Source organism: Poecilia mexicana, unplaced genomic scaffold (assembly GCF_051168715.1).
Source record: "Poecilia mexicana isolate PSO_F unplaced genomic scaffold, ASM5116871v1 scaffold_9, whole genome shotgun sequence".
Lineage (NCBI taxonomy): Eukaryota > Metazoa > Chordata > Actinopteri > Cyprinodontiformes > Poeciliidae > Poecilia > Poecilia mexicana.
In genome coordinates this window covers 3,166,585-3,192,128 of record NW_028263378.1, presented here as the reverse complement: position 1 = coordinate 3,192,128, position 25,544 = coordinate 3,166,585, and the positions used below count along the sequence as shown (strand labels likewise).

The 25,544-nt window shown below is 37.0% G+C and overlaps 1 protein-coding gene across 1 annotated transcript in view; it reads right to left on the bottom strand.

Annotated features, from left to right (window-relative positions):
* Positions 1-992: 992 nt before the first annotated feature.
* The window catches only part of mapk1 (mitogen-activated protein kinase 1), a 34,598-nt gene continuing 10,046 nt past the window's right edge, over positions 993-25,544 (bottom strand). The window contains exons 2-9 of the mRNA XM_014989940.2: positions 13,635-13,817; positions 12,189-12,378; positions 11,063-11,179; positions 9,762-9,876; positions 8,371-8,502; positions 6,588-6,697; positions 6,377-6,503; positions 993-5,053 (exon numbers count right to left, since the gene is read on the bottom strand). Of these exons, the coding sequence (XP_014845426.1) occupies positions 6,387-6,503; positions 6,588-6,697; positions 8,371-8,502; positions 9,762-9,876; positions 11,063-11,179; positions 12,189-12,378; positions 13,635-13,817 (964 nt within the window). The 3' untranslated portion in view covers positions 993-5,053; positions 6,377-6,386. The remainder of the gene's footprint in view (positions 5,054-6,376; positions 6,504-6,587; positions 6,698-8,370; positions 8,503-9,761; positions 9,877-11,062; positions 11,180-12,188; positions 12,379-13,634; positions 13,818-25,544) is intronic.

Here is a 25,544-nt window from a genome sequence, read left to right as displayed (position 1 = left end):
TTCTTAAAAATGTCGTTTTAGTCCTTTCTCGGCGCTGTGAGTAGCTGAAGGTAATTTTTTCAGTCAAAATGTCCTACAAACCCGTTTAGTCAAAGTATACAGCTGTTCCCAATCAATCAGCGCTAACTGGGAGTAACACCGAATGTTTGGACTGATGCAGAGCTGTGAATTTGCAATGGAAATGCTTAAGTCACATTATAGCATCGTGTTTTGATTAATTCCAAAACACGAAACATGTTGATAAAGTTCAAGCAATCACGCTAATTAAATGCGACCGCAATAAAACTTCTGTGTGAACAGTTTACGTCCCCAAAGTGAGCCGCATGCGCAGAAGAAGAATGTTGACGTCACAAAGTAGCGCATTGTTTACGGAAGTAAGGGCCGCAGTCTATGGATCGATTTCAAAGTTGTTGAGCAATGGGTGCCAACAGTGTCATCATAAAATCATAACAAGGTGAAGCTAATAAAAATAAAGCAAATGCCATGATCATGCCAGGAATGGTCATGGCATTCCTACTTTTATGTAATTGACGTCATAATTATGCATCATAATTCTGCACCTGAAGAAGTCAGAAGCGGTAAAAACGGACGTAAACAGTGACTAAAAATATTAATGAACTCATGAAGTCTGCATCAGTAAAGCGCATTGCATCACAATCCCTCCACAGACAGACTTATTTACAGTCAGTGGTCCCCAAATACCGTTGCTAATAGTTGTGCTTTTTGCTAGCTTCCATCGTCTTGCTATGACGTCAACGTTTTTCATTTGCGAATGACGGTCGCTTTGGGGTCGCAAACCAGTCACACGTTTCCTTCGTCGTCTTATAGCAAAATCTATCCCTAGACGGCGGCAACCATTATTACTTCCGTAAACAGCGCGCTGGTGTGACGTCAAAGTTCTTCTGCGCATGCGGGTCACTCCTTCACACAGCAAAACTCAGCAAAAATATTTCCTAGCCAACTTACAATGAATGAAGACTTAGACACACTACTGAAGGTATATTATTTTTAATGAACGTCTATTGAAATGTCATGGCAGAGTTGCAAAAGACATCCCCACCCGCCCCCCCCAAAATTTTTTTTTTCCCCCCAAAGTAGCAGTCAGTCTGTAATAATAGCAAATGCTTCGTTCAAGTCAAATCCTTCACACGACAGCGAAATAAAACCCACCAATCAACTCCAAACGATTTAATGGCAGCTCAAACAAACCTTTAAAATACAACCAATGGTTCTCTTTTTTTCTTTATTTAGTTTTCCTTTTTTAAAACTACACAATTAAAGATTTATACTGATCAAAACATACAGAGTGAAGAAGTTCCACTGGAGACAACTCAAACAAGATTAGTGTCTGATAGAAACATTAATTTTACAATAAAAATATCTGCACAAAAACATCAAAAAAAATAAAAAATTAAAAAGGAAAATAAAGGGTAACGCAAAAATATATTGAAATGTTTGCTTTTTGTCTTTTATTACAGTCACAGATCACACAGCTGTTGCAACAAATCTCTTAAAATTTACAGAAATGAAGGATAAGGTCCCCCCCATCCTGTTCTCACCCCCCACCCACAGAGCTGATTGTGTTCATCTTTAAGAGCGTATACTGCGATTACAACGGATTCCCGACTGAACAAAAGCTGCACATCAAAATCTTGGATATCGAGACTATCAAAAAAGGCACAAACAGACAAGGTTGCACAAAGAACTCAGCTGAAGCTTTTTTTTTTTAATTATTTTTTATTTATCATTTTTAATTTGTCCTCTTTTTATACAACTAATCCCACTAAAAGGTTTCCAGTGCCCTTTAAAAGTTCCCATCCCCACTCCCCGCCCCGCTTCTCAAAGAAAGAAAGAAAACTATCTACAGGCATGTCAAGTCCTGGCAGGCACCTCGGATTACAAGTCCCATCCCAACCACCGGAGAAGCAAGTGCATTTCATCATAACGGAGACGGACGAGTGTGTGCAGTGAGCGAGACGAGCGCTGGGATTAAATCTGCAAAGTGCAAAAAACAAAAAGCAAAGCAACGTTTTGGTCATCGTTCCGTGTCGACAGATGGGTTAAATCTCTGCTGGAGTTGAAATGTAGACATGCATTTAAAATGGGAGTGACGAGGTGATTCATAGCATCAACTTTAAGCTTAAATTTGAGATAAAATTATTTTAAAGATAAAATTGTTAGTTAGGTTTTTGATCTGAGCTGCATTTTTTGTTTTATTAAATCCAATCAGGGATTTTTTCAACCATCTCAGACCATAACTATAAGTTTTAAACTGATAATGATGTGGAGTTTTTCTTAATATGGTATTACGGAAGCCCATTTGTGCCACTGTAATAATTGAATTCAAAGTTTTGACTAATTTATGACAGTTAGATTTTTAATATGTATTTGTATTAATATGTATTTTAATATTTTTTTTATTGAAACAGGAATTTTTACATAAGCTTTAAGCTAAATGAATTAAAGAAATCAAGCTCTAATATGGCATATTATGGAAATCCATTTGTGCCACTATTAAATCCAAATTGTGGCCAATTATAATGCATATGTTTAGATTTTTTTATCTGTGGTGCATTTTCTTGTTTTTTTTAAACTTAATCAGGCATTTTTACATCAGTTTTAAACTGATGATGTAAAGAAATTATATTTTTCATAATATGCTATTACGGAAGCCCATCTGTGCCACTGTAATAGCAATTAAATCCAAATTTATGATTCAGCTGGTGAAGTTTTTGATCCGTGATGCATTGTTTTGTTTTTTTTATTAAACCCATCAGTCATTTTTATCCAAGTTTTAAACAGATAATGAAGTAAAAAAGTGGAGATTTTACTAATATAGCATTATGGAAGCCCATTTGTGCCACTGTAATAACAATCATATCCAAATTTTGACTAATTATGCTGTTATGGTGGCATAAACAGGTTTCCATAATTTCCTTTAGTCCGGCCCCCCTTTGGGGTCAATCTGCAGTGGTTTAATTTAAAACATGGCTGCTGTGATGTTGGCGCGTCCGGACGCGATGACATCACAACCGGGTGTGGTCAGATGTGCGGCTGACCAGCTATGGCTTGAGTGCGTCTGAGCGGCGCGTTAACGTATTCTTGTAAAGATAAGTCATCCACAAAAATAAAGATATACTCGACTGTAAGCTGTGTGAAGAATCCCGCGTTTATTTACGCTGGAAACGCAAATCCTCCCAACTTTAAACAAAAATACAGCAGCTTGGCTTTTCTTGTTTTCTCTACCAAAGTCAAATACAATTTGTGTTCATAATGAAGAGAAAAATCCTCCAAAAAGCTGCTGACTTTAAGCTGGGAAGTAGCAAATTATCCATATTTTTTTCTTCCTCTACTGGGATTTTATCCAAATATCTAACATTTTGCTGCATTATCCAAGTTTTAAATCCATCTGTGCAATTTGGAGGTACTTTAATGACTAAAATCTCAGCTGTTTTGTTAAATATTTCCATAGACGCCCTGAAGATTCTAGATAAACTGAAGAGGCGCAGTAGTAACCCTTTTTTCCCCCTCATCAAAATATAATATGTGAAATAAAAGTATTTAATTTAACAGTCTTCAATCTGATCAAACACAAACGGTAAAGATATTCTTGACTTCTGCTGCAGTGATGCATGTTTTTTTCCTCAGTTAATGCAGTTGTGTGCTGGTCCAACTGTTTCTAGAACTAAAATGTGTGATTTAAACGTGACGTAGGAGTAATATGTCGTCATGCTGTGCTTTAAATATTGTCTAACATTTTAAACACAGATTTATCATTACTGAGCATGCAGAGATTAAAATCTGCTCGTCAGACGGAGGGCGGGTAAGCGGAAATAAAAACAGGGGGCGGAAAGCACCGAGTGTTTGGAAACGATTTTAACCACGAAATGAGGAGGAGGAGGCGGCGAACCGGGCCGGCTTGTGTGGCACTTTTAACGTCGCTGTCTTTGTATACGGAGCTTTTTATAACAGTCATGCAAAAGGGCACAGTTTTCTTCTAACAAGGCGAGAGAGATCCACAAACACCGAAGAGGACAACAAAAGAATAATAATAATCATAATAGGAAAACAGAAGAGGGGAAAGGTGGAGGACTCTACGTGTCCCACCTCCTGGAAAATATGAAAATATCATACAAACTTGTGTGAAATCAACTTTTCCTTTATTTCCTCGTGGCTAAGGCAGAAACTTCCAATAAACCGTACATATCTACACGTTTTAATGCCAATAAGAAATAAAAAAAAAGGGACTTTTTTCCTTTAGAAACTCATTAATTCACTTCACCCTAAACAATAAAACATCTTAAGACTCTTCAGGCTTCATATATATATTTATATTTAGTTATATGCGGTCCTCATATCCGGGGCCTTCTGTGTGAGTATGTTTGAGATTAAAATACAAGGTTTGATAAAATATACATCCTCGTCAACACCAAGTGATGGCTTGTGGCCAGTTAAAGTCTGGCTCATTCTGTCAGAATTGCATAAATCAGGCGAGTTAAGTCGAATTTTTCTAAATGAGAGAGAAAGAAAAGACAAAAATCACTGCATCCTGTTGCAACAGTGTGATAAAAGGTATGAAAACTCGTTTTGTTTTAATGATAGATGATTTTTTTGTGCAAAGCAGCTGCACCAAAACAAAAAGTATCATTAGAAAAAAGGTTTCAACTCAAATGCCTTTTGAGACACACATATAAACACAAAAAAAGTTGTTTATCTTGGCTTCAAAAAACAAAATTCACCCCCCAAACTATGAGCTGTGATGTGACTCCCACCCCTCCGGTCCCCTTACCTCGCCTCTCCGCCGAGAGAGAGAGGAAGAAAGGAGAGACGGAGAATGACTGATTGATTCCTGACGCCGTTCCTGAGCAAAGTGGACTTGACAAAAGAAAAAGGAAACTGAAAAGAGAAACCGGAGGAATCCAGGCGGTGTGAACAGGAGAGAGTTAAAAAAAACAAAACAAAGCAAACCAAAACCCCAAAACAAAAAAATCACAGCAACAGAGTGGAGGCGGGGAGGAGCAGTGGCGACGCAGAAGCCTGTCCGCAGAATCTCCTGCAGGACGAAACGAAAACATTTCGTTTTTCGATGCTTCGCTGTGAAACGAGGCTGAAAAAACAAAAATATCACAACAAGCAGCAGAGAGACGGAGATCTGGAGGGAAGTTCTGACTAGAGCTGAAACGATTAATCAAATTAATCATGATTAATCGATTATTGAAATAATCAATTAACTTAGTAATCGATTAACTGGAGTGTGCAGACTTGAAAAGTAGATTTACTGAAAGAACAAGAAACTCTGAGCCAAATTTGTACAAAAACGTACATGTTCATTTTGATTTAGATAAAAAAAACCTTCTTTGTAAACATGTTTTATAAAAAACGTCAAGAAGTTTCAGCTTCACCTATTAATCACCTGTTGCTGTCCAATTATTGATTAGTTAACTGAAAAATACTCAGCAGATCAGACCTACACTCCACTGATGTTAAGTGAAGCAGAAATATATAAAGTATTTATTTTGTATTGTTTTTGCTGCAGATGCATCAAATGTTCTCTAAAGGAATGGTGTTTAAGAACAATAATTACTTAATGGCAGTATTCTAATGCATTTTTAATTTTATAAAACATGTAACTAGAATTATGTTGTTTTTTAACCCTCACATTGTTCTCAGACACTTTACAAATAAAATAAATGAGCTTAAATGGTTACATAAAAATATGTAGAATTTTTATTTGAACCGATTAATAAAAAGTTGCTTTATAAGAGTTTTTTAGAGACAGAATGTGAATCAGGTGACTCTAAAAATGATGCATGATGTTTATGGTTCCTGCACAGTTTTGGCTTGATTTCAGCTCCGAGTGTGCTGCTGTTTTAGAGAATTTATTCAGAGCCCGTTTACTCCGGTTAATGATTAATCAATTACTAAATTATTTGATGATTATTTCAATAACCGAGTAATCGTTTCAGTCCTATTTTCAAATTGAACAGAATCCTACTTCAGAAAGTTTCCATGCTCCACAAATCTGAAACAAACTTCCAGAAAACTGAGGAACTGCTGAAACACCGAGTTCCTTTGAATCAAGACTTAAAAACCAAATTCTCAATCAATACATTTGATTAGTAATAAATGATCAGCATATCTGATGTGTGAGCATCTGCCAGTATATCAATTGTTTTAACATAATTTGAACCAGGTGAAGCTCAACTAAACCACATTTACAGACAGAAGGGTTTTGTTTTGTTTTATTTTGTCGTAAATGCATAATGTACACAGAGTGTGTTGCTATTTTAGCCAGTTGTCCTTTATTTTGAGCCTCAAACTGAACAGAACTTCCTCCAGAGCTCCTTTTGGAGGGAACAAACCGGGTCTGCGGTACCTGAGAGCCGTTAGGACCTGAAGCCGGGCTGGAACTGAGCCGTTTCTTCGAAGATGAGCTCCTTCAGCGTCTCTTTGGGCAGGTCGTCCAGCTCCATGTCGAACTTGAACGGAGCCTCGGCGATGGGCTGTGCGGGACAACAGAGGGGGCAGCGTCAAAACCCACAGGCGGTAACCATAGAAACGAAAGCGGCAGGGCGAGGGCGCCTCACCTCGTCCGACGGGTCGTAATATTGCTCCAGGTAAGGGTGGGCCAGGGCCTCCTCCACCTCGATCCTCTTGTGAGGGTTAAACGTCAGCATTCTGTCCAGGAGGTCCAGAGCTGCAGCACAAAATCAGCATTTAACACGACCAGTTGGTGCAGGCGAACACTAGAGGGCGCCATCACATCCTCAAAGTAATCGTTTATGTCCCTCAGCAGATAAACACAGATTTTGTTTGCAGGAAGCTGATAAGAAAACTGGATTTTCCTGCTGACGAGTTACTTTCTACATCTGGCAGGAAGAGCTTCAGAGAAAAAAATAATCTGAAGCTCTGAACTGGTGAGGATGCAATTTTTATAGAGTTTTTGTTAAAAAAAAGATGTTTCAATTTGTTATTTTAACATCAAAACCAGAGGTTTCCTTTCAGCTGATACAGAAAAAAACTGAATCAACTTAAAACATTTCTTCTTTGAAACAGACATAAATGTAGTGAATTACAAATCTATTTAATAACGCTGCATCAGTGCACAAAACAGCTTCACAAGTTTGGTCAGACATGTAAAAGAACCTTAATTTGTTCAGTCGGTGCATTATAATAAATATATATATATATAAATAAATAATATATAAAAAAATATAATTCAAAATAATGAAACTGACAAAAACAATAGGATGACTATCAAACTGCACCAAACAGGCCTGTTGATATAAGCAATAAATCAATTAATGCAATTGATTTATTAAATCGCATTTAATAAATAATGCGATTTAATAAAATTGCATTTTAATAAAATAATGTGATTTTATAAAATCTCATTTTAATGCGATTTTATTACAATAATAAAATTGCATAGTAAATTTAAAAAGAGTTAAATTTACTATATTTTTAATATAATAAAATGATAGTACATTTAACTAATTTTTTAGTCAAATTAATTTAACTTAAAAAATTTTTTAAAATTTTTTTAACTAAGAAAATTAACTAAATTTTTTAGTTAAAAATTTAGTTAAATTAAATTCAAAATTTAAAAATTTAGTTTTTAACTAAATTTTAGTTTTTAACTAAACTAAATTTTAGTTTAACTAAACTAAAATTTAGTTTAGTTAAAAGCTAAACTAAATTTAGTTTTTTAACTAAATTTAGTTTTTAACTAAACTAAAATTTAGCTTAGTTAAAAGCTAAACTAAATTTAGTTTAACTAAATTTAAACTAAATTTAGTTAAAAAACTGAAGCTCCTTCAGCGTCTCTTTCTCTACGTTTAGTTAAAAAACTAAACTAAATTTTTATTGCCAAGATTTATTTATTTTTTTTCTCTGTGGGTGATAAAAGTCTTCAGTCTGTTGTTTTGGTCTCAACTAAACCTTATTTTGAAGGACAGTTTTGTTTACAGAAACTTCATAATTCATTTTATTTGTTGTTTTGTTTATATTTAAAATGTCTTCCAGTGCTAAATGTTCATTATAATTTAAACTTTACTAATCTTTGAGAAAGTGTATTATTATGTCAATACCATCATATTACTGGAAAATGGTCTCAAAAGAGCCGTTTTCAGAACGTTTATCGTGGTAACTTCTGAGACAATTTACTGTGACCAGATGAGCAACAAATCTTCTTTCAAATGAATAAATAATAAAGCATAGAATTAGACTGAATAGATCTGCCCTTTTGTCAGTTTTTTTTCTCAATATCTGGACGGATAAAGATATAAACGTCGGTTCGGTGCAGCTCTAGTTTTCCAGTGCCTGGTTTTTCTGTTAAAAACTTGTGGATAAAGCGGCGTGCCCTCTGACCTTTATTGTCGGCGTTGGGGAACAGGCGGTTCCACGGCACTTTGCAGCGCACCGGCAGCGACAGCAGGTAGTTCCTGGCCTTGAGGTTGATGATGCAGTTGAGGTCTTCCTGGCTGGGGGAGCCCAGGATCCCTGAAAGCAAATGTTCGTTTTAAAGATGTCCGACTCAAACTCTTCAGCTTTCTAAGAGGAGAAAAGGCAGATGGCTGAGGCAGTATTTGGTCTAACACAGAGAGACTCAGAGTCTGACTGGATAAGGGCAGCATTGTCCGACCAGCTGCTCCTGGTGACAGAGTGTGAAACCCTGAACGTTGGAGCTTTCCAGAAATATTCAACTATTGGATTAATTCAGCTGAAACATTCTTCATTTGCAACAGAACGAGAACACCATCACTTCCTTTTCCAGCTAGAAATTAGTGATCAGGTCTGAAATCTGGGTGTTGCGATGGACCTGAACCTTCAGAGCAACATAAAGGCAGTTACAAAATCAGCCTTCTGTCGCCTGAGGAACATTTCCTGGATTAAAGATCTAGAGAAACTCATGTGTTAATCTTTAAAATACTTAATAGTTTATAACTCACGGAACAGCTTAGCATCAAAATACAGTAAATAAATTACAAATAACTTTTCAGCAAAATATAGGAGCTCGTTTTAAGTCAATAATTATTTAATATCAATACAAAAAGTCCTTGTTCCACTGGCAGATTATTTCACCTGTAAAAACATTTTCAAAGTACTTTTTTATGAATACTAAGGAATTATTGACTTAAGCTCACATTTCTTGCTGAAAAGTTGCTTGTAAGGTAGTACACTTGAAATGAGACAAAACTAAGATATTTGTTCTGGAAGCTAGACAGAAAAATATTTGGTAAGATTTTGTATTTTTGCAGTGAAGCTCAACTATCCCACAAGTTCAGGATAGAAAATATTTACAAAGAATATGTTTTCATCGAAAATGTATATATTTTTTGTATATATTTTTCTTAATTACTGCTCTGAGTGTGTTGTTACTTTAGCAAATTACATGTTTTAGAGTCTGTACCCTTAGCGATTATTCGATTACTGGAGTAGTTGGCAAATATTTCAGTAATCGATTCAGACTGTCATTTGAAATTTACTTACTGAGCAACATTTCATTGCCAGGCTCCAACAATAATAAAGTAACTAAATACAACTAAAAGTGTCAATATAAATACAATAAAAAGATAGTAAAAGGTAATAAAAAGACAATCCTAACACATTATAACAGCTTTATAACCTCTGGAGGTGAAGATGCACAATCAAGCCAACAACCAGTCTTTGTTTTGGTTTGAAAACTGTTAAACCATCACAAAAGAGATGGAAAAATGCAGCGATCCGGTTTTGAGGCTGGACATAGGAAGCATATTCACCCAGGATGTGGTTGAGCTGATCCAGGTAGTGCTTCCCAGGGAAGATTGGCCTGTTTGACAGCATCTCAGCCAGGATGCAGCCCACTGACCAGATGTCTATGGACTTGGTGTAGCCCTGAAAACGACACAGTCAAGATCAAAATATTTACACTCCGTTTACTAAAAACATATGGAGTAACACTCAGCTTTGTAAACACCTATGCAGTGATTCAACAATACATTTATGTTACATTAATGTACAGATTAATAACAGCAAAGTGAAAAAAAAAACTAATTCCAAAAGTCAAAACAACAATTTTCAAGCATTTTTAATGCAAGTTTTACATTTTCTTCCAGAACCCAAATTTAGCGTTAAAGAATACCTAAACATTTAATTACAGTAGTTAAAATGTCTTATAGTATTCTACATTCAACAGTAAAGGTAAATAAAATGTAAAAATGTCTCTCACAGCTCATATACCCGACTGGTCAGAGAACAAAACACGAAACAAAATCCCACAATTTCAATAACTTTTTTAAAGTATAAAATATAAGCCAATATTTATGTCAATTAAACAGATAATAGGTTAGAAATAATAGATATTAATTATGTTGAAACAATCCAAACAAACTGTAGGTAAATGACTCTCCTGCTTAAAATAAATGCTTAGAAAGTCAAACAAAAATATCAGAAGTTTTCCGTCTTTTAGCAAATAAAAGTTATTCTGGAGATTCTATCCGACGTAGAACAAGAAAAGTTTAGTCTGGTTTAATTCATACAGCAAAAAAGTGTCTTTGTTACCAGGAGTATAAAAATATCTGGTTTCTACTCTAAATAATGTTTTCCAAATTTAGAGTTTTAGGCAAACATTTGATTACACTTCAACACAAAACTGTGCAGTAGGAATATCAAGCACTTTCAAGGACTTGACACAAAAATCAAGCACTTTCCAAACCTAAAACTCCAGCAGTCGTAGGAACATCGTTATTAAAAATGTATGGAATAAAATTCAGCTTCTTCTCCTTTTTTAAAGGTTTTAAAACTGAAAAGGTGAATTTCTCTATGACCCCTCACTCTGTGGTCGCTCAAAAGTAACTGTGCATTTGGTTTTGATGAAACTGAAGTTTACTTCTCCATTTCTCTACAGCAGCGTTGCAAAACAAACAGTGAACACAACAGGGTGACGAAACAGCCACATTACTATTATTATTATGAAAAATCCCCGGCTAAAATAAGCAGCTCATCCTGCATGCTTCCTAACCTGGAGGGAGAATGAACCATGCGGTATTTTGAGCGTAGAAGAAGAAATCCGGCGGCTCACCTTGGAGTTGAGCATGATCTCTGGAGCTCTGTACCAGCGCGTGGCGACGTACTCTGTTAGGAAGCCGGTGTGGTCGTGGTCGGGATCCGCCACGCGAGCCAGGCCGAAGTCACAGATCTGGCAGGAAGACGACAGGACGCATGAAAACCAGCAGAAACAACTTTAAATAAAACTAAATTATATTTGGATGTGTTCAAGTTTCACGTCTTGTTTTAGTTCACTGGATTTTATCATTTCATCTACAAATGTTTTTCTAGTTCAACTTTATTCCATCTTGTATCTAGATGGAGTCAGAAGATTACGCACCGATGCGTCTCAAAACATTAAAATACTGCATAAAAGTGCAACATTTCTTGCCAGGCATCCCAGATTTAAAGCTCGGCAGTAAGTACTGCAATAAATGTCACTGATATTCATCTTAGTTTCACAGAGTTGGGTGGAAAAGCCAAGTAGTTGTAATGATGTCATATTGATTACAAGTTAGATAGGACTGAGGTGAGAGCTAGTTCTAGGCTTGTGGCTTGTTTGTCGTCACAGCAACTCCATAGCAACGGCCTACCAAGATGGCTGCCAGTTATGAAGTTCACAGAAGTGCAACGTCACATGAGAGCTATGTATTGGAGCTTTTCTTCATCAAATTTGAACCAGGAGAAACTAAAAGTTGTTTTTTTCTATCCTAAAGCTAAATGTAATTTTTTTAATACAGTTTTGACTCAATTACTGGGTTAGTGTGTTCTTTCAACAATTAGCCGTTATTTTTGAGTCTGTGTATTGTAGTTAAGGATTAATCGATAACTAAATTAGTTGACTATTATTTCAATTATTGATTAATGATGATTAATCAATAATTCTGCCCTAGTGTAAATGCACTGGATTGAAACGTGTGGATCATTAAGAAGCTTCTGAAACAGGCATGATGAAGTTTTTGATGTAATCCAGGTGTGTGTTGAAACAGTGACACGTAAAACACACACAGGTCAGTGACGGTTTACGGAAACGGGTTTAGGAAGCCAGGAGAAGCTCGTAAGCCGCTTACTGAGCAATTACCGGCAAGTTACGTCAGAGAGAAAGAAGAAGTCAGGGCGTCTTTCCGGTTTGTCTGGTGCTTAAAACGTCAGAGACCAACCTTGAGATCGCAGGTGGTGTTGAGGAGGAGGTTGGAGGGCTTCAGGTCGCGGTGCAGCACGTTGGCAGAGTGGATGTACTTGAGCCCTCGTAGGATCTGGTAGAGGAAGTAGCAGATGTGGTCGTTGCTCAGGTGTTGGGTCTTCAGGAGCTTGTAGAGGTCTGTCTCCATGAGATCCTGGACGATGTATCTGCACCGACCCAGGTTAAAGACTTTAAGCCCGTCAGGGTTTGTGGAAACTAAAATGCTTTTCTACAGGGAAAAAACAAAGGCAGCAAATTTCCACCAAAAAACCCTGAAATTTTGAAGAGAATTTATGAAATTTTTAGGAACAAAAAAATCCTGAGCTCCCAAAGATGAAAATGTGCAAGAAACAAACAAAAAACTTTTTTTAATCTCAAACTCAGAAAATTTCAGTATGTCAAACATTTGACTTTTCAAATTTCAAAGTTTTCTCCTAGAAAGTTCCTGAGATTAATCTCAAAATTTCATTTTTTTTTTCCAAGCAAATGTTCAACTTTTCAAACTCAGAAATTAAAGTTTTAGTTTACAAAAGTTCTTAGATTAATCTCAAAATGTCTACAATTTTTCTAGCAAATTTTTTACTTTTCAAACTTAAATTTTTGAAAATGCTTCAGACATTAATTTGGATAAAATCTCAAACTTAATGTCATTTTATGCATTGAAGTCATATTTTAAAAACTGAAAGCAGTTTGTAGCTGTAAATTTGACGAAGGTTGAAGGAACCGTCCTGCTGTGGACGGTTTTACGCTAAATGAATGTAATTATTATGAAATGGAGACTGAGGAACAAAAACCTTCTGAAAGTGGATGTTTTGGCAGCATTATCTGTGGGTTTGTAAAGGAGTTCTCCGTCCAGAAGCTCTTCGGACTCGCCAGACATGAACCTAATAGAAAATCACTGAAGCAAGCTGAAAATCTGAATAAAACCTGAAACATCTGGAATAGATCTGAGTGGAGTTATTGGCTAAATCCCTGCTGCAGTGTGGAAGAACTACATCTTTAAACACGAGTTCCTGTACCAAATATTAGGTTCTGCTTTTCTATTGCATTAAATACTTATTTCATTTAAGTATTAAAACAAATGTAAATCATACAATGTGGTTTTCTGGATCCATTTTCTGACTTGATGCCAATTACAGACCATTCTTTGTAAGTTTTGTGTGATTCCTCATTGATGCAGGATCACACAATGTCTGCAAAGTGGACTCGGTTTTACTGCTGCTGTTGGGAAACAGTGAAGAGCATCTGAGGCAAATACATGGCGACAGGTGGCCATTATGTAATAAAAACACAAATGAACATCCCTGCTCAAACAAAAAGCCGCCGGAGCCTTGCCACTCTCGACGTTTCCTGAGACAAACATAATAAACATCTTCAAAAGGTGAGATTAGCATGGTAAAGTTGACAGCAGGCGCCAGGATACACGTCCTTCATCTGCTCGATGGACGGCGCCCGGATGATGTCGTTGATGCCGATGATGTTCTCGTGCTTGAAGCGCAGCAGGATTTTGATTTCCCTCAGGGTGCGCTGGCAGTAGGTCTGGTGCTCAAACGGGCTGATCTTTTTGATGGCCACGCGGAGCTTGTTGTCCCGGTCATAAGCGGAGCTGGATGGAAAAAAGAGAGAAAAGCCAAAGGTTAGATTTAAAAAAATCAAATGAAAGAAAAAACATTTCATCCATCAAGTTCAGCATCTTTATTCCTCCCTCAATGACCCATTAAACTCATCTACATCATCAGCCTGGTGGGACGCCAGGCTTTATTTGCTCCACCAGGCTGAATGTTAATTTTAAGTCAATTTTAACTTTTTGCAAAGGGGGGCAAATATTTCTAAACTGAAAGTATTCAGGGGCCAAAATGTTCTTTTCTCCCCAATTTATTTTAATTCTCTCTTTTACCAGAACAATAAACATATTTTACATTTGCCTAAATATTCACAGTCATTTACCTTTTTGCGTTTATTTTCAGCTTTTTAAGTCTATAAAATGTTTTTAGTTTATTCCAAGGAACAAAAGTAAACATTTTCTTCTACAACAACTTTCGCTGTAATTAGCCAAATGTAATGGTCGGATGTGCCAAAGTTTGTTTTTGAGTAAAAACTTCCTGGATTTTGAAATAAAAAATAAAATAAAATAAATGCTAAGGGTCTAAAGGTCTTTGTGCTGAACTCAACATTTTCAAAATATAAACTTTCCACGGAAAATCTCATCCGGACGGCAATATTTGTGCCATTGTTGAACTGCAACAATTAATCCAAGGGCCGCAGGTTGAACACCCCTGTTTCAGGTCTTTTTTTTTTTTAATATGCACCAGTAGCAGCTATAGCTGCTATATATAACAAGACCTAAAAAGACAAAACTTTAAGGACTGTTTAACAATATATTCATTACTTTTTTCTTTTTTAATTTCTGTATGTTTGTACTTTTGTAGTGTAAACAAAAATTTAGATTTTCCAGTTTTCATGATGACCTACATAGAGAATATCTCCTATATCAATAATGACGTCTAAATTGGGTAATGAAATATTCTGGACTGATTCGTGGCAGGAGGAATGTGAGTTTTGTGCAGAGGCAGCAGTGAGTCGCTGAGCTGCGAGTCGAGCGTCGCTTCCTTCCTGTGGTTTGCTGCTGGAAAGCTTTTAAACTAAAAACCAAATAGGACAGGAAATGTCAGGCTTCAATGTGCAGTTTACAAAAGCTAGTTAAGAGCTCATAACTAGTTCTTAACAATATTGACCTAAAGAAAAAAATGCAAGTACAGCAATTCATTTGTTAGATTTTTTTAAAGCATAATTTCCTCCCCTCTAAATAAAATGGCTTAAAATGATTTTAAATGTTACAGTTAGAGGAGTTTGAATTATATCAAAAAGAAAGGAAAGGTGTGTGTGTGTGTGTGTGTGTTCTTTACAGAGGCCTTGTTGAGTTCAGGCATTACCCTCTGGGAGATCTTTGATTTTCTGCTTACTCTGCATGGTTTTTGCCTTCTGTTGCAAAACTCTGCAGCAGCAGCAACAGGATTTTCCAACGGGTACAGCTTGTATTTTTAAATGACTTCAAGTCAAGCTAAAAGCAGCAGGTCACTATTTTACGTGTGTTGATTCGGGAACTAATGGAGATTTCACTGATCTGATCCCTGCAGGCTTGAACTTGTTCAGAGCAATTTACTTTTGAATTTTCACACATTTGCTTTGCCAGAAACTTAAACAAAGGCTTCAGAATATTTTATTATTAAAAGAAAATCAATTTCCAAATTTTTGGAGTCTTGAAGTTATGGGCCGAACAAAGTCATTTCAAGGGCCACACACAGCCCCCGAGCCACACTTTGGACATCCCTGACTTAAGCCAAGGTACAACAATCCCAGTACTTCAAGTCAAAATGCACAGCTGGGTTAGAGTAACATTGAAAAATTAGTAATTCAGTTCCAAATGTTATTCTGTAACTAAATATTATTTAAGGCAAACAAAGAAGTACCTTTAATATAATGCAGCAGTAAACCGAAGTATTTTCATGTAGTTTGTATCTAAAGCACTTCATTCGGGTGTTGAATGATTTATTGCGTCAGTGCAGCTCGGCTCATAGGCTTGTTACAATAAACTGTCCCAGAATAATAACTTCTTTAAAAAATCTTAGCAAAAACGTTAACATCTATTTTTGTACCTATTGTGTTAATTCTGGAGAAGCTAGAAGCACAAACGTCGACTTACTTTTGATTTTAATAAAATTAGAATTTTTTTATTTGGTTAATGAGTAGATAAAATAAAAAGACAAAAATATCACTTTAGTAATGTAAACATGCAAACATTTGTGGCCCCAAAGTGTTTCCAACTCAGCGTCTTTGGCCCTCATGTCAAAACGTTTGGACCCCGGCTCCATGCAGGGTTCATTTAAACCGGATTACAGAAACAAAGTAACTTTTTGTGTTTTAATTTCCTGAGACTAACTTGCATCTTCACACCTTCTATTAGCTGATAAGTTTCATATAATTATAGTTCTTTTTTTCGCATCATGCGAGCAGAAAATGCTCCTTCGACATGTTCAGTGCTGAAACTGCTGACCTCCTGGTACTGCCTCTGAATGTAAATGCCTTCTGAATCCAGACTCCAACGCGGCGCAGCCGTTTGGTGCAGTCAGTAAACCAAGAGAAATTGTGCAACACTGCTGCACTTCAAGATAACAGACAGAACAAGTGTTGCAATATTTCTGTTTTCGCCCGACATCCCAGAATCTCTCCGTTTACATCCAAGCCAAGCACATTACAAGCGACGCTAATGTCTGCAAAGAAGAAAAAAAGAGAACACCCACACAATGGGACCAAATAAGAAACGAGTTGCTATAGTGACGGGGGTGTAAGGACTAAAATGTAAACACAAGTGTGCCAGCCTTCTGCGAGGGGAAATATGAGTGACCTTCCTTTCTACTCGCTCCGGAGGAATGTGTGTGTGCATGGCTGCGTGGGAGGAAAGTAAATAGTTTTCCATGTTACTGTTCTACTCCAGCAGATACTGCGGTGTGTAACAGGCTGCAGCTCAAACCTGGAGCCTGACTGGCATCATTTACTAGCAGCCAGTGTTTTTTTTAAAACGCAATGCAAGCACAATCTGCATAAGACGGGTGCCAATTTATTTCTGCAGACTTTAAATGAGATTGGTTGCATACTTTGAGTTTCTTTCTTTTATATGACTGAGAAAAGCTAAATGATTAGCTTACAAATGTATTGTCCCCCCAAAATTTTACTCTGCATGTTTAAACTACAAGAAAATTAACTAGAGAACACATTATAAGCACTAGTTGGCAATCTGCATTAAATACAGAAAAATCTGGACTTTTTCCTGTCATCAAATTAAATGCATTAGAAATCAGTTATTTGTTCTGTACGCAGATAAACAACCTGCATGTTTTATGATGTGCTTTATTGAGCTGCAAAGCTTTAATAAGTCAGTTGTTCAAAATATGGGCATTTATTGAGTTATCATTTATCGCGATAAAATTATATTTGTTTCCACAATAAATTCCAATTAATGATGTTTAAATGCCCCTGAGCAGATTACATTATTGGGATTTTTTTAATCATTTTTTGAATATTTTCTCATTAAATGTATAAAACTTGAAAATAAGACTAAATGCCATTGCTGGGCGCAGTTTGATGATAAATCACAATTCTTTGTGCGACTGTTGTCCTGACAGAAGTGCATTATTTTTTTTAAAGCAGTATGATTGATGTGCCATTCATAAAACAATCTGCAGTCAGAAGCTCCTTCATTTCCACGGTAACACAAACTACTACAGGAGATTTTTAACTCTTTGAAGAACCTTGAATACTGTTAATTGATCAACTTAAAAAAAGTCTGCATAAAGTCAATTTGTATGATACTCCTGATATGCCACTATAATCCAAACATCTTTACTATGCACACACTGAGAAATGACTAAAAACCCCCAGTTCAACCCTTAGCATTTTATGAAATAAAGAAATGAAACCTGTTGATTAATTTGGCAACAAACGTTTTAGTTTCATAACACACATTACGAGTGAGAGCAGTTTACTATCAGTTTGTTCAGCAGTAAACCAGAAGGAACTTCTTGAGGAAGTGGAAAGTACAAAGAGTTGAGTGTTTTATGATGGCGCCAGTAAACCGAAGGGGTTCTGGATCACTGCTCCTTATCAGAACCGTCTTCACAGAACTGAGGTCTGGTTTAAATGAAATGATGGGCAGCTTAATGCTCAGCTGTCTGACAGATTCAAATAAATCCACTGTCTGTCCATTGTTTTTTATTGTCAGCCAAGACATTTTAAATCCATTAACACAGTTTCTTTTTTCTCCTATTTACACAGATCTAGAAAATAAAAGTTAATACTCATTTTAAAATTTCTGGATGCAAACATGAATGCTTGAGACGCTGTTCTCCTTTAAAAGCAGCTAAAATACAAACAGCTATTTTTATTTTTGTGCAGATTTCCACCCATTTGATCTTTACAGAGACAAAAGGATTTTAAACATTTTAAAGAGATTATACTCTGGATGCTGTTCCTGTTTCCTTTGCATGTTAATTTCAAATTTCATCTGAGCATGCTCAGTGTGTAAGAGAAGAGCGCCGGGTGGGGGAGGCGTTTCCACGGAAACAAGAACACAAGGCTTTTTCTCTGCAGCAGCAGCAGCGTTATGCAACAGGACCGTAACCAGGATGATGTTAAAGAGGAAGGGGAGAAGCTCGCCGATATGAACAGTCAGGCTTGACGTTCAGATCAGAGGCTGAAAAATCTGATAAAATATCCCGACTGGCGTCAAGTGTGAGCAAATGTACAATCTAGACGTTTATAGAGTAGTAGTAAACGTTCATAGACAGATAAGTGCTTTAATTCCTCTGCCAATATTAAGCAGGAATCCAGATTTTTACAAACACACAGCATAATGAGCAAAATAAAAAATGATGGTCATATTTGAGGTTTTTCCTCCTGCTACATTTGCATGCAGCAGAGGATTGTTGCATTCTTTTTAAACCTTAGTAAAACATAAGCTTTAGCACCGTAAAGCTTACATTTCAAAACGACTCGCTCTGTACGTCTTTAATTTCCCCGATACAAAAAAGAAATCACCAAATCATTGTGGTGAGAAAGACCCAGCTGTGAGGAAACTTTTGAGGAAGTGACTGATGCAGAAACTTTCCCTTCTCGCGCCGTGCAGACTCGGCTATCGCTGCGTTGTGATGCGGTTTATTCTGTTCCAGGTCAAAGTCCACTTTTACTTTAGGGTCAGACAGAGTGTGTATTTACAGACCCAAACGACCGTAATAAACATTAACCACATTAGCAATTTCAGAATATCTGCACAACTCTCCTATTTAACACATTCAGCGAGAAAAAAAAAGCAGAAGAAGAGGTGATATGGTGATATTTGTCTGTGGAAATCCTCAGTGTTTATGTGTATAAAGAGATAACACCGTTTACTTTAGAAATGCAATGGTTATTTGTGATGCTGCTTTTTAATCTACTTTGTCCAGAATACATAAAGTTTTCTGCTACTCTCAGATGAAAGTTGCAAAATTACTACATGAAACAAAAATTAAAGTAGATTGTCAGGATAAACTTTGCTGAACCCGACGCCATCTGGATTTAGAAAACATCAATCCACGTTTTCTGTTCGTCAATTATTGAGAAGGAACAAGTGGGGGGAATTGGTGAAGCGTTTCTCGAAAAAAGGTAAACGGATGGTTTTAATCACTCCTACATTTACTTGTTTCAGTTTTTCTGTGAACTCTTTAACCTGGACTTATTGTAACAATCTCAACTGGTTTCGGTTTGACTCATTCCACACAGAAAGCTGTAGGATATCAGCTCAAAACGCAAAGTTAATCGGTCTCTGAGAAAAAAGTGAGCTTGATCAGACTGAAAGTGGAGATCCTAACAGGTAAAACCATCACTATAGTAAAATTTATTTAATTTATTCAACAACAACAAAAAGCTCAGCAGAGTCAGTCAGAAAAGATTTGTAAGAACAGTTAGTCAAATCCAAAAGCAATGAAAATTTTTTTTTACAAATTAACAAATGAATAAACCATTTTACCAGAGTTACACTGGAAAAATGGCTGTCAAATATAACTACTAAAAATATTTATATTTGTCTACTTTCTGAACAAATTGATGTTTATCAATAAATCCAGTTTATTTCTATAGCACATTTTAGCAACAAGGCAGTTCAAAGTGCTTTACATCATACAGTTAACAGAGAAGCCAGTAGCAAACATTACGTCGAGACACACCAACTATATTGGTCAATATTCCACTTATTATGGATGAAAAGAAACTCTAAACAGATGGACATTTAGTCTAGATTTAAAGGAACTCAGTGTTTCTGCTGTTTTGCAGTTTTCTGGAAGTTTGTTCCAGATCTGTGGTGCATAGAAGCTGAATGCTGCAACAATTAAGACGGCCTGCTCATGTTGAAAGGATGGAGTCCAAGGAGTATGAATGTGCAAAGGTTTTTATATTTTACTTAAAGCCTTTAAATAAAACTGTTAAACAGCAGAAGTAGGAAGATTTTCAACATCATTTGCACGACTCTTGTCTGTGCTTAAAGTTGACTCGAATGAGGAAGTCATCAGGAGAGAACACGCAAGCAGATTTTAAGGAAACTGCAGCTTCTGCAACGACACGCTGGCAAAGAAAACCAGGCCACAAGCGATAAGATCAAAGTCGACGGACCACTTGTGCAAATTTTTACTTTGCATCACCAAAAATCCTGTTTGTTCCCCTTGACGACGCGCGAGCGGAGCAGTTTGCATTTGTTTTGGCTGAGCTCTAGAACCGCTAGCGTTAAAAACTCCAGTGTTATAAAATCCATCCGTCTGAGCGCAGCGACGCGGTTTGGCCGCACCAGAGCAGCCGGCCGCCTGATTGGCTGGTGCGTTTAACTGGCGACTCGTCCTGGCAGCTGCGAGCGCCCAAATTACATCCCCTCCTGAATCACACAACAGGATTTCGGTGTCAAGGCTCTTGTTCTCTCGCCCTCCCTCGTTGGCTGCGGAGTGCTGGTACTGATGTCAGAGGCAGAAGGGTTGCTATGGAGACGGGCGCCACGGTGGCATTTCGAGAGGACAGATCAGATGGCAGAATGAACCAGAGCATCCGCCGTGGCAAAAAAAATAAATAAAAAAATAGGGCAGGTCTAGATCAGAGGGAGAACAAAAACAAAAAATGAAAAAATCTGGATTTGGACTCGCTAAACCAAAAAATAATCTTTATACCTGAAATTAAATAAAAACATGGAGAGAATATAAGAAACATTATTTCTCCCCCATTGAAGTATTAAAACAAAAGTAAAACTGATGGCAGCTTCACTTTGCAAACTGCAGAAATGTTTACATATTTATGACTGAGGTTACTTTGAAATGTAACCATTGTCTGCTTTGGGATGGGCCACACTGCCTGTTTTCTGGAACAACATCATAAAATACAGCCAGCATATCAGCTGTGTTGTAGCCAATCTATTAAATATGGAAAACAATAATAACACATAATCAAATTTTACAAGTTTATTTTTGCATAATAGTGGTGAAAAATAGCTGGACTTATAATTTTATCACAATATTTTGTGGTAATGTGGTGATAAACAATTACTGTGTTTTTTGGCAAATGTGATTGCATAACAGCATTAACGGCACCTCAAACAAATGCTGCTGCTAAAAACCATTCCTGTTTGAAATACGCTTCTTCAGGACATTACATAAGTGCAATTTAGATCAATAAACTGCACCCAGTAGCTGCATTTAATCATGTTTTTCAATATTTATCAATGATTTTTCTGATAATATGGTCAATTGGATTTTAATTGAGACTACAGATGAAAATTCTTACATTTTTCACAATAGATGATAAACATAAATGCCCACCCCAATGCATAATATTTGTCTTTTCTACAAAGGTAGAAAAGGTTAAGAAAAATACAATAAGGTCCAAAGTGTTAGATCATCATCGTTGTCACCTCCAAACATGTTCCAGTCCCAATGAAATTGGCTTGAAAATCAAATTCTTTTCTTCCTTTATGTTTTTAGCAAGGGTCAAAAATGAGTCTCTGGAGGACAAAGGGAGTAAACAGCATTTCAAGCTGAGGTTAAACATTTAAAATCAGTTCACTTGCTGAACCAGTGATGTGCAAAGTGTATATTCAAATAAGTCAATAAAATAAGTTAAATTAAGCATCTACTTCTGCTTTTAACCACCTGCAGAGGCTGAATGGGGGAAAAGTTTTCATCAAAGCCAATTTTATAAATGTAAAACGCTAAATCTCTTCCACAGTAAAAAAACAACAACAAAAAAAGTCTCTAGTGTTTCCCAACACTCCCAAATCTATGAAACCTGCTGACCAGGTTTGAAGGACAAGACGATGAAGGACAGGACGATGTGGCTGGGGAAAAAACAAAAAAACAAAACTTATGATACAAATGTTTCGTATCATTCGACATCAATAATTATTCATTAGTTTTTTTGTTTTAAATATCTGAAATACTGCCAGGATGGTGGTGCAACCTTTCCTGTTTGATCCACAATTTTTACTCCATGTTTTTTATTTTTAAGCAGTTACGGGAACAATGGCCAAACCTGAAACTGCTGCAAGTTACTCAGGTTGTTGCTAGGTAACCAAAGAATCAGTGAGTTGCTAGGTAACCACAGAGTGAGTTAGCCGATTCCACCAATCTTGTTGAGCAGCTAATGTCTTTCCTCTGCCTACATCTCCCAGAATGCTGTGCAGTTCTGGACTGGAGTTCCGTGAATATTGCAGCAGATGGATGATCTATTGGTTTTGATGCGCATTAATTTATTGTCCGTATCCAGCTGTTTGATGGCAGATTCTTGTATCAATGAGGTTACAGGACTTTTTCCCCCCAAACACAATGTTCTTGTTTTCATTAAAAAGTAATCAAAGTTCTCCAAGAATGAAGCCTAAAATGTGGCACTTCTTGAGAAACAAATGCAAATAAAAAAAAAAAAAAGTATCCATCTTCTGAGGAAGGATAGGTTTTGACATGCGTGTAAAAGGAAGCAGTTGTTTTAGGTCAGTAACAGGTCAGAAGCTGTTCACAAGTATCCACCAAAAAAGCTCCATGACAGAGGCAATGAACCCAATCTTGCACGAACAAAAGAAACAACCAGAGAACGGCTTTAGATGCATAACTTTCCATAAGCGCAGGCCACTTGAGCAGCACTCCCCAGTGATCCAACTGTTCCCGTGGGCGGGTTGAAAAGGCAGAGCATGCTACGGCGGATCCTGAATATCATCACAGACGGTAATGTGGCGTCCTGCGATTGTGTGTGTGAACTGCGGCTTTTGTTAAGAGGCTCAGAGCATCGCCAATCTGAAACGTCAGCCACTGAAAAGCCTCACCATGAGCATCCTCAGCTGTTAGCAAGAGGCTATTAAACCAAAATAGGCCTGGTGAGATCCTTACAGTAAAATCAGATGTATACAGTTATATGCATTTACAAAAGAGAGCAAATATATTCTTTATAGTTTTCAGATTGTACAATAAGATTTTTCTTACAAATGACTAAATGACTTAAATAGTCATTTTAAGTCAATAGAAATACAAAATCACCATTTACAAACCAAAATGGTTCCCAGAACAATCATAAAACTTTATTGAACTTCAAAAACTGCATCAAAGTTCAACATTTTTGTTGACAAGTTAAGAGATCAACAAAAGCAACATTTCGTCAGCTAATGCAAAACAAAACTGTTTTATCTGCCGATTACCGAACAGAGCCGATCACACAAAGAATAAGAAATGCACTGATTAGAAAGTTTGAGCCGATATCGATATCCATGTTGAAACTGCCGTTATGGCTAATAACCAACATTATATATATTTTCCTACACTTTTAATGGCTAATAACCAACATTATATATATTTTCCTACACTTTTAATGGCTAATAACCAACATTATATATATTTTCATACACTTTTAATGGCTAATAACCAACATTATATATATTTTCCTACACTTTTAACACTGTGCAAACATAATCACACTACACTGTTTCACTGCTTCAGTTAAAAACACTAAATCCAGAATTGCATCAATTCTGATGCTGAAGCATGCAACCCTTACAACTAGGGCTGAAACGATTCCTCGAATGATTCGAGTACCTCGATTACTAAAATTCCTCGAGGAAAATTTACCTGCCTCGAAGCTTCGTTAATTTATGTTTTATTAGTTAGCGCACCGTGTTCCGGCCGGGACTTCATTTGCGTTGCGCGGAGCTCTCACTTCCGCCTCCGAGTTGTTGACAAAAGCTAAGTCTCAGCGGCATAAAGTCCAATCTTCAAGATTGGCCCGTGGGGATTTTATTGATTGATGATAATGCCCGACTTTTTATCGTTTTTGGGGAACCAATAAGCATCCTTAAAATGACTGGGGGAATGCCTGGAGTACGGCAGCATTTCTCCTCCGGGGCTGCTGGTTGAAAGCGAACGGCGGGAAGAGCGCTGAGGTGAGCGGATAGACTGAACAGGGCGGGCGGCTGAGTAGCTGATGCTTACCGTGTAAATGTAGCTTTACCGACGAACCGCACAATAAATTTCATATCCCGGTCTGAAGAAACGGGTGGCGGAGCGCATCGTACATGGCTGGTAGATGAGTTTCTGAGTGTGACCAGTGAAGGTGTCGTAAATATCCCGTATTGCTTCCCCCCGTGTTCGTCCCCCGGTCTAATGGTTCGTCAGTCCGCTGGTCTATTTCCTCCCCTCCACCCCATGTTCGTTCATTCGCCCTCTCCTCCCACTCCAGGCGGCATTTCCCGTATTTTCAAACCCAAAGCGTGACAGGTTAGGTGGCAAGGTGAGTTTAATTAATCTATTAAACTCACTGAAGATGAATACATAAACTAAAAGCTGGATTGTAGACATTTTTTATAAGCATATTTGTGAGCCTGCCTATTTGTTATTAAATTCAATATAATTTCAGATTTTTCTATAACTTTTCTTCTGGTTAACTTAGAAAGTGAGTCATTATTGTTACAGGTTAGTTTTCTAAACTACAAAAAAGCAACTGTTAGGGATGCTCAAATATGAAAAATTGGACTGATATTGATATCTGATAGTAACACCGGTATTATGCCAGATTTACCAATATTTCATTTTATAATTTTTTTTATCCGATTACTCGATTAATCGTAAGAATAATCGATAGATTACTCGATTACTAAAATATTCGTTTACAACAGCCCTACTTACAACCCTTTTAAAAATGGCCAATTCCAAACACCGGCTGACTAATTGTTGTGTTATTGTGTTGAATTGTACCTACCGACAGAAACAGCTGTTTGTTAGCTAATTAAGAAGAGCTGCACAATATATCACAAAATTATTCATCACATCATCATTATATGGAATATCAGGGTTTCCTCCAGGGTACTATAAGCCTGACGGGCCGCCAGGCTTTACTTCCCCGCTTCCTCCAGGCTAAGCGTCTTTTTTTTGCCTTAAATTTTATGTTTTTATACATTATTAAGAGTGTTAGCAAATAGTTAAGCTAGGTTTATCTATAGCAAATCAGTAATTCTTAGACATTTAAAAAGATAATAGCATTTGATTATCCGTACACAACCTGCAGAAAGAACTTTTATTTAATCCACTTCAGTATTTTCATTGTTGTTGATTTATTATTTCAAAAATTTCCTGTCCATTTGTAAAAACACAGTGGAGCAAATGATGAACTGCCCAAGTGCCCCCACCACTGGGGTTGCCAGATTTCTGGGGGGGAACCTTGAAAATGAACATCGGCCCAGAATGCAGCAAATATTAAAGTCCGATTCATTCATGGGACTTTGAACCTTATT